Raw genomic sequence first — 15,397 nt, forward strand, 5'->3', positions numbered from 1 at the left:
AAAGTAGCTAGCATCCAGCATGAATTTGGAGTGCTTTCACATGTGATTTTGATGCTAGCACTGATTACTTGTGGCTAAGTGGTGGACTGGATTGACATATGGAATGGGTAGTGTCAGTTGTACTACATACCAAACAAGTGCACAGTACAGATGTACATTCAAATATACATTTCATGTGTGACCTCAGTTTTATTTGGTCTTTGGTGTTGAAAGCAGCATTTAGCTACTAAATCAGACTTACTCATTAAGCCAGGTTTTTGTGAAATATTTAGCCACACCAAGGGGCGTGCCGTATGCGTCGCACGGTTGACGCTGCCATACGGAACGCGGCCGTACGGAACGCAGGTTGCAGCTGATTAACGCCAATTACAGAAATAGTATTTAAAGTGGTCCTAGAAAGGCAAACAGTTGTTGCAAACATGGCTGGCTCAGAGTCTGAGGAAGAACAGGTGGTGCAGAACCTCTTGGCCCGCATGGAGTCCAACACCACCTATGTCCCCCTCAACCCAGAGCAGCCAGATGGGCCATCCACATCTGGCCAAGCTGCAGCTGGCCCATCCTCAGCATCAGCAGAATCATTGGGAACACAGCAGGTGGCTTCCCAACAGAGTAGCCAGGCCAGCACTTCAAGTACAGCAACCGGTGGCCGTGGCCGTGGCCGTGCCCGTGGCCGTGTCCGCAGTCGGGCAACAGAGGAACCAACCACAAGAAACATGGCATATGAACCGCAGGAGCTTGCCATCCTGGTGACCCGGGCACGTGATTTGATAGAGTGCCCAGCGGTAAAGTTGACACACACAAGGAGATGGAAGATCTGGGAGGAGATAACGGCGGAGATTAATGCAGTGGCTCCACAAGTTCGTGAGACGGAGCACATTAAGAAGAGGCAAGTACATGTGTTTTACATTTGAGCAGTCCAAGTCCAGTAATGTTTACATTCAATATTAGATGGAGTTGGTCAATGGGTGGTCACGTTGCTTGGAGGCACAGAACTGTTTGCCATGATATTGATTTGATAGTTATTGTAGGGTGACTGTGGTTATATCCTCTAAGGGTTGTTTTTAAAAAATAATATATTTTAAGTTTGGTGTCAGGAGGCACATGTTGTATTATGTTTCACATTGCAATGGGTGCTACAGCAAACATGAGGAGTGACATGTATTAATATGTACACTTTGATTGCAGGTGGCACGACTTCAAAGGCAACCTCAAGAAGAAATTGACCGAGCGGTGGCAACACAGCCACACCTCTGGGGCTGGCCCCATGCCTGCCAAGCTGAAGCTCACCCCCCTGGAAGAGATTGCACAGTGCTGCATAGCAGTGGAGGAGGTCCGGGGGGTGAGCACCATAGACAGCGAGTCCCCAGCGGAAGTGATGGCTTCTACGCTTGAAGGTAATTATTTGCCAGGCCATAAGTAGATGTTTTGAATTTTGCATGGAATGTGTGGTAATTGGTATTTTCTCCTTCAACAGCATCCCCACCGCTTGGTCAAGAATCTCTTGAGGAGGTTGTTGAGTCTGTGCCACCTGGCCCCAGTAGCAGGCCCGTGCAGCAGCAGCCGCCAATGTCCGTGGCTGAATTGTCCACGTGGGGCCGTATGCTAGACAGTATTGTGCAGCAGGGAGACTCGGCATTCGAGCGGGTGCGTAGGGCCGAGGAGGTGCTGCAGGGTTTGACCACCAGCCAGCAGAGTATCGCTGGGAGCCTGCAGGCTATGGCTGTCACCCAGCAATCCATTGCTGCTAGCCTGCAGGTGCTGGCTGATCAAAATGACCTCCTCCTCCGCCATAATGAGCTTATGGTGGAGCTAGTTAACAGCAATAGGGTCCTGATAGCATCCGTTTCGGGTGCTTTACCACCATCATCACTCCCTGCTGCCAGAGGGGGAAGAACATCCCCCCCCTCCCCAGCATGTGCTCCACGTGACCCTCCATCTGAGCGTGGCCGTGGGCGAGGCCGAAGAGCTGCTGCACGTGGCAAGGAGCCTGCCAGGGGCAAACGTGCTCGCAAATGAACTTGTGTCCCCATTAATCTCCACCGTTATGTATTCCCAAATCTTCCATCGAGCTGTGTGTGTCAGCATCCGCTGTCAAATTCCGTGCCGAGGGTCACCACATTTGCCCGCGGTTCAAATGTCATGTTTGGTTCCCCTGTGGCCCTGTTTGGCCTAGCATTACTGTGTGCTGTACTTGAAGTGTTGTTGCTGTACTTTTGTTGTGAAGCCACCTGATGTGTTCCTAATGATTCTGCTGTGGCTATTTTTTATATATTATTTAATTTTTGTCCTGTTATGGTACCATTTATTTTGTGATGGTTTTGCAAATATTTTCTTTGTTGATTTAATAAATGTTATTTTTGGCCCCAAAATGTCTGGATTAATTGATACATGCAGAAGTGACATGTGTATTAGTAATATGAAGCTGTGTTCATTATTTGCAGTGTAAAAGTGTGTGCAAACTGCAGCATATATGTGTGTGTTTAGTAATGGTCCATTTAAGGTGCATTGGTTTCAATTGAAGCAGTGAGAAGCGTGTAATTTACAAGTAATGAGTAAAGTAGGTGATTGTATTGTGTTCACCTGACATTGGTTGAGGTGCGTCCGTCCTGATTAGGCGTTCCGATTGCCTAGCGCATGACCGAGTGGTGTCCGCTAAGCAATAGTAGCCTTTTGGACACCGCACATTTCTTCCCTTTTTGTTCGCGTGCATTCGGTGTGCTGTCCGAATGCACGCCCACCAAAATAAGTGTACTCCCCCGTGTCCGCCCATGTTTCCGCCCAGTTTAGCCCATTTTGAAACTACGCCCCTGTGTCATTCCGCATGACGCCCATAACACACCCTTATTGGCCGAGTGATTGCGGTGCACATTTCTGTACGGTATTAGTGAGAACAAGTACGGAGACCATACGTGGCACATGCGCATTGCGTTCCCCACGCATGCGCAGACGGCTAAAAACCGCGATCCGAAAGAATTCGGGAAAGTACGCACCGATCAGAATAAGGGCCATTGTGACAAACAGGCAATGGATCTGAGAGTGTTGGGGGGGGGGGTACTCTTTACCTTGGCCCAGGCCTGATGTAGATGCTCAGCAGGGTCCTCGCACTAATGTAAAAGGTAGCTGGATGGTACTTCATACAGGGAGAAAAAAAGCTGACTCCTACTACAGCAGCCTCTGTGCCAAGACCACTGGGTGCTATTTTTGCACAGAGAGGACCTGGCCACATCTCACCAAGTTTTCCCCATGCCATCATATTACCTGGTGTAGCTGTGGCAGCCCTGAAAAGGGAATTTTGGGCACAAAATATAACGTGGTAGAAAAGATGAAAAATTATGACTAAAACAGAAAACTTTCTACAGGGCTAAACCCATCTCTTTGCACTAAGATTTGTAGATCATTGTAACTGTATTTAATCTGTAATAAACTTTAAATTAAAAAAATGAAAGAAGTAAAAAAGATGGATTTGCGAATCTACAATATTCTTTCTGTTTTCAGATATTTTGTCCTTTAATCTTAAATTGCTATTTCTTATGGTTTTGATGTCACAAGCTCGCGCTAATACTGTATATATCCGTCTATGCATTTAACAGTACATTTTACATTTTGTTAAAATTTACTCTGAATCTTAGTTTTACAAATTACAATTCTATTAATTTAAGACAGCAAAAAGGTAATTTCTGCACTGAATGTGGAATCATGTAGTATTCTTTTTTTTATAACTTTTTTATTGAAACATCGTAGATATTGTAACAAATACATTTGAAATTGTACAGCGTATAAAATTTTCATTAACAAACAACTGCAGTACATAGTCAATCATTAGGGTGAGTCCAATCACCATACCGATCATGCGATTAACATCAGATAGAGATTATTTGTCAATGTAGTGAGACCTCATTCCAAAGGGACAGGACAATCCTGAGCTGCTCTAGTGAGATACCATGTAGTGGATTTTAAGCTGTCATGAATCATCTGTCCTGTGTTGAGAGGAAGGGTTGGTATATATGAATTCCATAGTAGAAATAATTTTTCCACACATTTACCCCTATCCACTATTGCTTCCACCCAATCCATTATAAAAAGTAAATTCTATTTATTTAGGAATAAGGGAAATTGTGGAGGGGTCTGGGTCAATCCAACCTTGAAGAATGGTTTTCCTGCCCGCTGCACTTGAAGCTAGTAAAAGTTTTTTACTTTCTTCCGTCATGCGGAGATTGGGATCAAGGATGCCCAATATTGCCAATTCCGGGGTAAAGAGGACAAATGTAATTAGTTTGGCTTCCGCAAAATGTTTTACAAGTAGCCAAAAGTAGCCTTGAGTGTCTGTCGGGAATATAATAGGCCCTTTTGCAGTTGTGGTTGGTCAGTGAGAGAAAGTGGTCCAACCAAGTGGATATTCCTCCTTTCAATATATTATATCTATTCAGTATAATCGAGAACTTGCCTCAAAAAGGTGTAATGTACAGATATAGCCCTAGAGGTTGTGACCGGGTAAGAGAGCATGGTGTCTACAGTGTTGTTCCAGTCCTTAGCTGAAAAATGAGAGAGCAAATGAGAAGCATAGAAACTATATATAGTATAAAAGCACCACAGCATTATTTTCTGGGTTGAGCAACCAGGCATTTGAACCCTCATCACAACCAGTGTTGAACACCTCTGACCCGAGTGTGAACGAGTAACTGGGTTGAGTGACCTGGGTCACATTCACACTATGGAGGAGGCAGTGCTCCAAGCGCTGCCTCATCCCCTGCCCCCAATGCCGCTCTGCCAGTTCTGCCCCACCCCCATGTGACAATGCTTATTGCCAGGGTCACTGCAGGAGCTTTCAGACCAAAAATGCCAGCTCACTCCTAGGAGGGACTTGTGTCTCGATCCCAAGTGCAATCTGGCATTTGCGGTCTGAAAGGGGGTATTAGTTAGTATAACAATCAGTCAGAATTTAAAGAAAACATGAATCTGAGACAGTGCTGACATTAATGTTGTACAGTTTTTCCAGCCCCAGGGTAGCAGTTTATAGGTACAGAGAGATTAGCCCTGTAATTTGGCATTAATTGTGGATGAGCAATTTTTCCATAGTAGGATATTTAGTACTGATCACACATGGACAGATCAAAGCATTTTATAACACAAAGTAATATAATGCATCCATCCATGACTACGCTGGCTGTGGGAACACAACGCTGATACTGACAGGGACGCTGACTATGCTGACTATGCTGGCTGCAGGAACACTACACTGATTCTGACAGGAACTGTACGCTGACTATGTAACTGCCGCCGTGAAACTACACAAGTACTGTTTGTTCCACCAACTTAGCCTAGATGCTGGCACTTTCTTATGCAGTCAGGACTTTTTGTCCATGTTCATGATCTCATCCACTGACCTGGATAGTGGGGGTGTTTCAGGAACACATTCACACCTATTATGTCAGGCAGGTTAAAAATTGTCAATGATTGAAACACAATGTAATAAATGCTGACACAACGCTGACTGACTATGCTAACTGCGTAACGCTGACTGACTATGCTAACTGCGTAACGCTGACGGACTACTCTAACTACGTAAGCTCCGGCTAGCCACAAAGTACTGTCTATGCTGACTGCACTGGTCGCGCGGACACTACGCTGACTAAGTAACTGCTGCCGTGAAACTACACAAGTACCGTTTGTTCCACCAACTCAGCCTAGATGCTGGCACTTTCTCATGCAGTCAGGACTTTTTGTCCATGTTCATGATCTCATCCACTTACTGAATTGAGCGGGCCAAAAAATGGATTTTCGCACAGAAAAAATTATGAAATATAATGTTGTGGGTGGACCCCCATTTTGGGGCTCTTGAATTAATCACTGTTAGAGGCCATGGGGGTGTGCTACCATAGACACTAAATGGTAAACAATATGAAGAATAGGAAAGAGTGTCTGCAGCTGGTGCACCTAGAGAGTTAAATTATAAAATGTAACTTTTATTAAGTTTATTTAAAATGTTGCAAAATAAAACCACAAAACATAAATACATAGACAAACATGTAAATAAAAAAGGATAAAAAATCCTTACTCAGTGGTAAATTGGTAAATCAGATACTTTGTCAGATCCCTTAGTGTTTAAGTGCAAAAATTACGTTCAATTGACAATTGGTTCACAGTATAACGTGGCTCGGTTCTCAGAGGAAAGTTTCTCTCTGGGCCGCCTATCATTAGGATTAGGATTGTTATTGCTGTGATATAATGAATATTATTGTTTTGTGCACACAAAACCAGCAGAACAAAACAAAGTTAGTTATGAGTTATGGGGAAAGAACATGTGCTGCGCTCGATATAAATGAACAAATTTATTGTGTAATGATCTATTAATTGATAGAAATATAATTCATAAGAACTGCATAAATCGGTATAAAAACAATGTAAAAACAACAACACTGGGACCTAAATATGGACAAATGAATGAAGGGTTAACCTGCTCTGGACAGTCCAAACTCCCAAGGTAAAGTCCTGATTGTAATCCAATGGAGGCAATGGCGAGATGGTAAGACCAACGGAGGTATCCCTGTGTATGGGATGGATGGTAAGTTCCAGGAAAATCCTCACCAGAGTGTGGTGTGCTTGGATAGTGACCAAAGGTACCGCTGGAGGTGTCCTGTTGCCTTTTAAAGGGTATACCAAACCAAGGGTCATCGGTGGTGTGTAATTACCACTGAAAGAGGTGGCAATGCTCCAGTGGAGGGAAGGATGGTGGAAGTTGTCCAGAATATTTAGCAGGAAGGATGGTGTCCAATAAGGTCCCAGTCTGATCACCAATGCGTTTCGCTGTCTCTTGGGGCAGCTTTATCAAGGTGACTGTTATGGGGCTGAGGCTGGGTTTAAATACCCTCACTAATTGGAATGAGTGACCTCATGGGAAATCCCAGCAATACAATTTATCAGAAACACAATATAAAAACACAATATAAAAACTCAGAGAAAGACCTGGAGCATAGAATACATAATAACAATATAACATAGCCAAGTTTCTTTATATATAGATATACTTCCGGTTCAGGGGTCAATGTGACGCTTTTTATTTAGTTTTGTATTTATTTCTATATCTATATATATAAAGAAACTTGGCTATGTTATATTGTTATTATGTATTCTATGCTCCAGGTCTGTCTCCGAGTTTTTATATTGTACGGCTGTATATAAAACATGAGAAGCCTTACTGCTTGGAAATATAAAAATAGAGCACATGCAATATCACTACAAAAATAGCTCTTTCAATAACTGTTTACTTATTGGGGGAAATAAAATCATCGCAGCTCCATCACATTTCTCAATTTTATTTAAAGGAGCAATAATTTACAAAGCACATGCAAGCTGTTTTTTTTTTTTTGTTTTGTTTTAAATAAATTTCTCTTAAAATAACTCAGGCAGACTTGCTGGAATTATTCCAATGCCTGCATATCTCCAGCTACAGTTTTTCAATAATATACAGGTTATTTTTGTGGACTACAGTTATCCAAAGAGGCAAAGAGGGAGCTATATTCTTAAATATCGTATCAACATTCAAATATCTACATTTGTCTCTAATAATCTAGTAAAAAAAATATATAAAATATAAAATTGTTTGTGCCTACCGGTCATCCTTAGGGTCAGTTCTATGTAAAGTTGGGTTTGATTATCCATATGTTTTATTATTGGCAGCCACTAGCACTGTCTTTGCTTATCACTCTGACCATAAATTATTTGATTTGGTCTTGGTCCACCAACTCGACAAGAGTCTTGCAGCACCCCAGTCTGCCTAGACATGGGATACGGTTGTATTATCGACCACACTTAGGTCGACAGTCATTAGGTCAACACCGTTGCGTCTACATCTAGGAATGTCGACATGGTTCTAGGTCGACATGATTGAAGGTTGACAGGTGTGTAGGTCGACAGGGGGCAAGGTCGACATGGTTTTAAGTCGACATAACGTTAGGTCGACGTGGGTTATGTCAACAGGTTGCAAGATCGACATGGGTTTTCTCACTGTTTTTTTAGCCTAAATGTGCCGACAGGCGCTATTTCATGCCCTACCATCCACTAGGGCGTGGTGGAAGAATAACATAGTGTGCCAAGCGCACATTCTGGTAAAAAAAACGGTGAGAAAACCCATGTCGACCTCGCGACCTTTCGACCTAAAACCATGTCAACCTAGTCCCCTGACGACCTAGACACCTGTCGACCTTCATCCATTAATGCATGTCGACCCAATGGTGTCAACCTAATGACTGTCAACCTAAGTGTGGTCGATAATGCGATCCACACCCCCTAGACACACAGTTTTGAAACTACTAGATTCATGTGAAGATTTAAATATCAATACTTAAATGCATTTACTTGTTCATTTAATATCAGGTTAAGCCAAAACTGTCTGATGTTAGCAATATAGTATACACCAGTTTAATTGAGATTTTTGAGAACATTCAATGGATCCCCAACTGGTGGTCATGCTTCACATCTTTGATTAAGTAATCAACAGTATTACAAATAATTGTATTTATGATTAATAAATTAATTTAAAAAAGGGCATCCTTGTCATTGCATCGGCCAAATAATGAGAATGTCTCAATATGAAATATACCAATATGCTTTTTGAAAACACGGCCAATATTCTTATTTAACAATATCATAATGAATTATGCAATATGGGATCAATTCATTTTAGCAGGATATGTCGCCATGCATCACCGCAATGTTTGGAAGAGCACAAATTTACCATATACTGTACTAAGAGTCAGTATATGGTAAGCTGTCAATGACAACTCCAGAAATGGGGCTGCTGCATAGCCCAAATTTCAAGTAGGACAGCCACACTAGGGCCCTTATTCTGATTGACGCGTACTTTTCCGCATACTTTCGGATCGCGTCTTTACGGCGTCTGCGCATGCGTGGAGAACGCAACGCGCATGTGCCACGCCTTGACTCCGTACCTGTTCGGGCAAATCCCGTACAAAACTGTTCACCGCAATCAGTCGGGAAATATGGGCGTATTATGGGCGTCATGCGGAATGACACATGGGCGTAGTTTCAAAGTGGGCAAAACGGGGCGGAAACATGGGCGGACACGGGGGAGTACACTTATGTTGGGGGGCGTGCATTCGGATACCACTCCGAATGCACGCGAACAAAAAGGGAAGAAATGTGCGGTGTCCAAAAGGCTACTATTGCTTTGCGGACACCACTCGTTCCTGCGGTAGGCGAACGGACCGCCTAATGACTACAAGCATTAACACCTGAACCCAATAGAATCGACTCCTTTACTCATTACTCACTAATAGGACGCTTGTCAGTGCTTTAATTGAAAACATTGCTGCTTCAAGGAAACCTTACTAATCACCCACATATGCTGTACTTGTCACACACTTTAAACCTGCTAACAATGGACATGACTGAATATTAATACTAGCAATACACATGTGTATTCGACATGTACTAATGAAACCACACAATTTTTGTAAAGTAAATAAATTTATTTATATACATTTCACAGTCAATGCCACTGTGATGCAATGACAAAAAAATAAAAAAAAACCCCAAAAAAAACCATGGCAGGAATGTACCAAAATAAATTATAATACAAAACAAATATAATTGCACACAGATGGACTCCAGCAGCTCCTATGTGCCACTGCACATGCAGCCAGTGGGAAATGAGGAGGCTGCTGGCCCTTCTACAGCAGGGCAACCTGCACCTGACCATTCTACAGCAGGGCAACCTGCACCTGGCCCTTCTGCAGCAGGGCAACCTGCAGCTGCCTCATATGCACCATCAGCAGAATCATTTGGAACACAACCGGGGACTTAGCAACATCACTTCAAGTACAGCTGACAGTAATGGCAGGCAAAAGAGGGCAACAGGGGAACCAAAAAGGACATTTGAAGCAAGGGCTCATCTGGTTACCCTCAGCACGTGATTGGACACAAGAAGCTGACACACACAGCACAATGGAAGAGTTGGGATGACATAACGGTGGAGATTAATGCAGCCACAAGTTCATTTGCGACCACGTTTGGCCTTGGTAGGCTCCTTGGCCTGTGCAGCAGCTCTTCGGCCACGGACAGATGCTGGGGCAGGTGGAGCAGATGCTGGTGAGGGGTTGGCTGGTCTACCCCTCCTGCCAGCAGGGAGTGTTGCTGGTGGTAATGCACCAGAAACGGATGACATTAGGACCCTGTTGCTGTTAACTAGCTCCACCATAAGCTCATTATGGTGGAGGAGGAGATCATTTTGGCGGGTGGCTTGCTCGGCCAGCACCTGAGCACTTGCAGCCATGGCCTGATGCGCCTCAGCCATGGCCTGCATGCTCCCAGCGATGGCCTGCTGGGTGCTGACCAAGCTCGCTATGATCTCCTCGGTCCTACGCATCCGTTCTGATGCCAACTCTCCCTGCTGGTTTATGTCCCCAAGCATCTGGGCCAAGGTGGCAAAATCGGCTTGGGCCGATGGCTGCTGCTGCACAGGCCTACCACTGGGGCCAGGTGGCACGGACTCCTCCACCTCCTGAGCAGAGTCGTCACCAAGCAGTGGGGTGTCTGTGGAAAATGATAAACACAATTAGGACACATTCTAAGATAATTACTTGCACAAGCTTATGGCATGACAAATATTTACCTTCAATAAAAGACACAAACACTTCAGCTGGGGCCTCGCTATCCATCGTGCTCACCCCCCTGACCTCCTCAACTGATACACAGCTCTCGGCCATCAACTCCAGGGGGGTGAACTCTAGCCCTGATGGCATGGGCCCGGCCCCAGATCTCTGGCTGTGTTCCCACCGCTTGGTCATCTTCCTCTTCAGGTTGGTTTTGAAGTCCTGCCACCTGCAATGTAAGTTGACATATTAATACATGTCACTCCAGATGTTTGCTGTTGCAGCCATTGCTCTGTGCTCCATATTACGACATGTGCTTAATGTCAAAAAGATAACATTACATGCAACTATGATATCAACCGTTACAATACACATTCACAATCACCCTACTCTAACTCTCAACTAAATAACATGTCAATAATGTCTGTGTATCGTAACAACCTCACCGGCCATTTGCAAAATCCATCTAAGCATGAATTCAATCATTACTTGTCTATTACTGGGCACATGTATCACAAAACAACTTGCCTCTTCTTGACATGGTCCGCCTCACGAACTTGTGGCGCAACTTCATTAATCTCTGCCGTTATGTCTTCCCAAATCTTCCATCTGCGTGTGTGTGTCAGCCTCTCCGATGGACACTCAATCCAATCACGTGCTCGGGGAACCAGGATGGCAAGCTCCTGTGCTTCATATGCCTTATTTCTTGTACTTGGTTCCTCTGTTGCCCTCGTTCTCCCCTTGCCACGCCCACGCCTACTGGCACGTGTCGCTGTACTTGAAGTGCTGGCCATGGTACTAACTTGTGAAGTCCCCGGTTGTGTTCCAAATGATTCTGCTGATGGTGCATATGAGCCAGCTGCAGGTTGCCCTGCTGCAGAAGGGCCAGGTGCAGGTTGCCCTGCTGTAGAATGGTCAGGTGCAGGTTGCCCTGCTGTAGAAGGGCCAGCAGCCTCCTCATTTCCCACTGGCTGCATGTGCAGTGGCACATAGGAGGTGCTGGAGTCCATGTGGTCAAATAGTTGCTGCAGCTCCTGGTCCACCTCTGATTGTGATCCAGACATGTTAGCAACAACATTGTCACATTCTAATACACCTTTATATACTGTTTGTGTATCCTGTTTGGCGGACATCAGCGGCAGCTGCGTTCCGTGCGCGAGCGTACGTCGCTGTTTTTTCGCGCCGCATACGAGGCGGAAATTCCATTGTGTAAAACCTGGCGAAACTTCGACATGAAATACTGGTCACCAATTCTAACATTGCATAGAATCTTCTGATACACCTGTGACTATCGCACAATACACATGCTATTTGCTAGCATGACATGACATTTGGTTCATGACTACTGTGGTATTGTGGAGTTTGATTGCAAGCTAAAAGTAGCCCAATCCCTTAGAAAATCCAGGCCACAAGTCATGCAATACTCATCACTACTGTTATAGACCACACATGTGAGAGGCCTATAAATAGTGAGTTGCTGCTAGAATCATTTGTCTCCAGATCTGGACTTGTCAGGGTCTAAGGTAAGCTCTTCCATGGTCCTTGTAGATATGATATCCATTAACAATGTAAGTGTATGAATGTATGCACCATTGCCTCACTGACTACAGATTGTTGGGCCAGCAAAGTCTTTGTAGCATTATTGCAACATGTCACATGTTCACTATTTCACTCACAGGTCTTAAACCTGTGTGTGTTCATCTATTGCAGGACAACATGTCCCAGCAATAGCTGAAATGTCTCATAGTACATGATGTCGGCAACAAATGCAGACACCTTTGATACTCAAGTAGTGTTTAGTAGTTCGATGTTGTAAGCATCTGTGTGTTTATGACGGTGTGTATTGAGTTCATATTATTGTTACATCATTATAGAGTCAAATGGATCTTCGCGATTTGACGGGGCGCCCATCTATTGTACGTATTGAAGGCTACAAATCTATTTGTAGTCGGATATGGCCATTATGTGCATAGGTGCATCAGTATTTATGTTCATTTCTTTATAGGTTGCTGAAGCAATGATGGCGTACATGGAAAGGAGGCTAAGGGCACTTGCGTCTCTCCCCACTCGTCGCCCAAGGAGGCCAGGACGTGCTAGAATCTATCGCACACGGGTGACTCTGTTTGCTATGCCCGATGATGAGGTACTTACTAGGTACCGGTTACCGCCACATGTCATTCTGGATCTGCTCTCGTTAATTGAGAGTGATCTGGAACCTCTACACGGGATCACGACAGCAATTCCGCCTCACACACAGCTGCTGGCGGTGTTGCATTTCTGCGCCTCAGGATCATTCCAACAAGTAGTGGCAGTACTTGCTGGAATATCTCAGCCGGCCTTCTGCCGAATCCTGAGGCGTGTGACGTCGGCCATGTTCAGGCGCAAGGGGCACTTCATGGCCATGACATTTGCCACCGAGACCCTGCGCAGAAGCCAGCAGGCCTTCCATCAAATTGCTGGCTTCCCTAATGTGATAGGGGCTGTGGATGGCACCCATGTACCATTTGTGCCTCCATCTCGAAGTGAGAAGATATATAGGAACCGCAAATTGTTCCACTCACTGAACGTGATGGTGGTATGTGGCCCATCCATGGAAATTCTCGCCTTCCACTCGAAGTTTCCCGGAAGTGCCCATGACTCTCATGTCATCCGACAAACCGTGATATGGCAAAGACTACAAGAGCTGGAAGGCCGTGATGCGTGGGTTCTGGGTGACTCTGGTTACCTATGTACGCCCTGGCTACTTACGCCGTACAGCTACCCAGAACCGGGCCCACAGGAGGCATTCAATCGGGCACATGTTGCCACCAGGCAAGTGGTGGAGCGCTCAATTGGCCTTTTAAAGGGTCGATTTAGAGTGCTCCACCGCACTGGTGGTGACTTACAGTATGCGCCTCAAATGGTGTCGAGGATCGTGGGCCTGTGTATATTTTTCCATAACATTGCTGTGCGGCGTGAGATACCCTTTGATGAGTGGGAGGTTCCATCTGAGCCGCAAGATCCGCCCATGCGCCCATCCCGCGCCCCTGAATGCCGGAGGGGATACCAGCTGCGGGACTCTGTGGCGCTAAGATTCTTCAGGTACATTTTATCTAGTTGACCAGAACACACCAATTGTGGTTAAAATCACCCCTTCAAATAAGTACAGTGTGGTAGTTGTCAGTGTTACAAAACGACAATTAGCCAGCCTGCCCTCCTAATGGCAAAGAAATAGTAGATATTTATCATATGTGCTTAGTTTTGGGGGAAGTACAATATAGGTGCTCATTATTATACTTTGTACAAGGGATCTTATTTGTTTGTTATATCTTCATTATTGTAGTTGATACTATCCCTGATGTCTGGTGAGTACATTGATTTATTCTCTAATGTGGTGGGGACTTTTTTCTGTGTTGATGTATGATTTGTTTGCAGATATATATATATATATGATATTGGAATTTATTAACATGTTTAAACATTTCAAGGAGCAGGCAGGCAGGCAGGCAGGCAGGCAGCCAGGCAGGCAGGCAGCCAGGCAGCGCTGGTGTATAATGCTGGACTCAGGATACCTGCAAGTATGTGTATGTGTCTTTTAAACATAAATGTACGCATACACATAGATGCATAGAGTAAGTAATGCTAAGTACAGCTATGCGTTGCTAAGCTATAGCACGCGTTGCTTGGCGGAGCGAGGCGTTATTGGATTTGCTAAGTGCATACACACTGTGTTTTATATATATCAGATTTGTTCATTGCCATACATCAGCACTACCGTTTTGAAGGCATGCGAATTTGTCACCATTTGTGTTGGCGCAGAGACGCTGTTCATGTAAAGATGAACAATAAAGTTATTAACACAAATAACTGTGATAAACCAATGCCACCACATGATTGGTTGATTGATGCCATTGTTAACATGGCGGAGACACGCAGGGCAGAGCCGTTTTCGCCTGCGGAACTGAGGGCTCTGGTCTCCGTCATGGAGACAAGGCTGGGCCGTGCGGGGCCCTTTATAACTAATGGCCAGAAGCGCCGGGCCTATGCTGCGGCAGGGCGCCGGATTTTCGCCCGCACTCGGGTGCGGAGGACCATCGGCCAGCTAGAGAGGCGGTGGTCGGACCTCCGCAGGCGCCAGCCCCAGCTTCTACAGCAGATTAGGAGCGAGATAGCTGATTGTGAGTATTTTAGCTATGAAATTTCGCACTTACATCATAGCATATATAAACAATAAAATGTGTCTCATGATAAGTGGGTGTCCATGGGTTTAAAAGTCCATAGACTGTTATGTGTGCTTCTTCCTGGTTAACATGCAGTCATGTGGCTTTTATATGTAATTACATAGCATTCATGATTCTGATGCATACAATGTGCCAGATCTAATATGTGTTGTAATGATTGAACAAATTACTAACAATCACATCATAACTTAAATGTCACATTTTGGAGTCCATTAACAGTAAGGAGCTACTTTCAAGCATCGTTTGCCAACATTATCACCCTTCCATGTATGTCTTGTTATGGATTAATACATGTGCCCCAATGACCCTACATTGACCATGATTTTGTTTTCTACCACACAGCACGAGCCCAAGCACGACAGGCACGGGAACAGGCCGAGGCAGCCCAGGCCGAGGAGGAGGTCCAAGAGCCTGATGAGGAGGTGCCGGCGAGGGTGGAGGAGGAGCAAGTGGAGGAGGAGGAGGAAATGGTGGAGGAGATGGTGGAGGAGGTGGAGGAGATGGTGGAGGAGGAGTATGTGGTGGAGGAGGTGGTGGAGGAGGAGGAGGTGCCTGAGGAGGTGGTGG

General features: G+C 45.0%; 2 protein-coding genes across 4 annotated transcripts in view; both read right to left on the reverse strand.

The window, feature by feature from the left end:
• Positions 1–15,397, reverse strand: part of CDH20 (cadherin 20) — a 417,999-nt gene that overhangs the window by 313,179 nt on the left and 89,423 nt on the right. The window lies entirely within an intron of this gene.
• The window catches only part of LOC146005737 (uncharacterized), a 37,292-nt gene that overhangs the window by 2,802 nt on the left and 19,093 nt on the right, over positions 1–15,397 (reverse strand). Inside the window, exons 2-3 of the mRNA XM_083145163.1 lie at positions 4,445–4,532; positions 3,164–3,278 (exon numbers count right to left, since the gene is read on the reverse strand). Of these exons, the coding sequence (XP_083001289.1) occupies positions 3,164–3,278; positions 4,445–4,532 (203 nt within the window). The remainder of the gene's footprint in view (positions 1–3,163; positions 3,279–4,444; positions 4,533–15,397) is intronic.

Source organism: Crinia signifera, chromosome 5 (assembly GCF_055691185.1).
Source record: "Crinia signifera chromosome 5, ASM5569118v1, whole genome shotgun sequence".
NCBI lineage: Eukaryota > Metazoa > Chordata > Amphibia > Anura > Myobatrachidae > Crinia > Crinia signifera.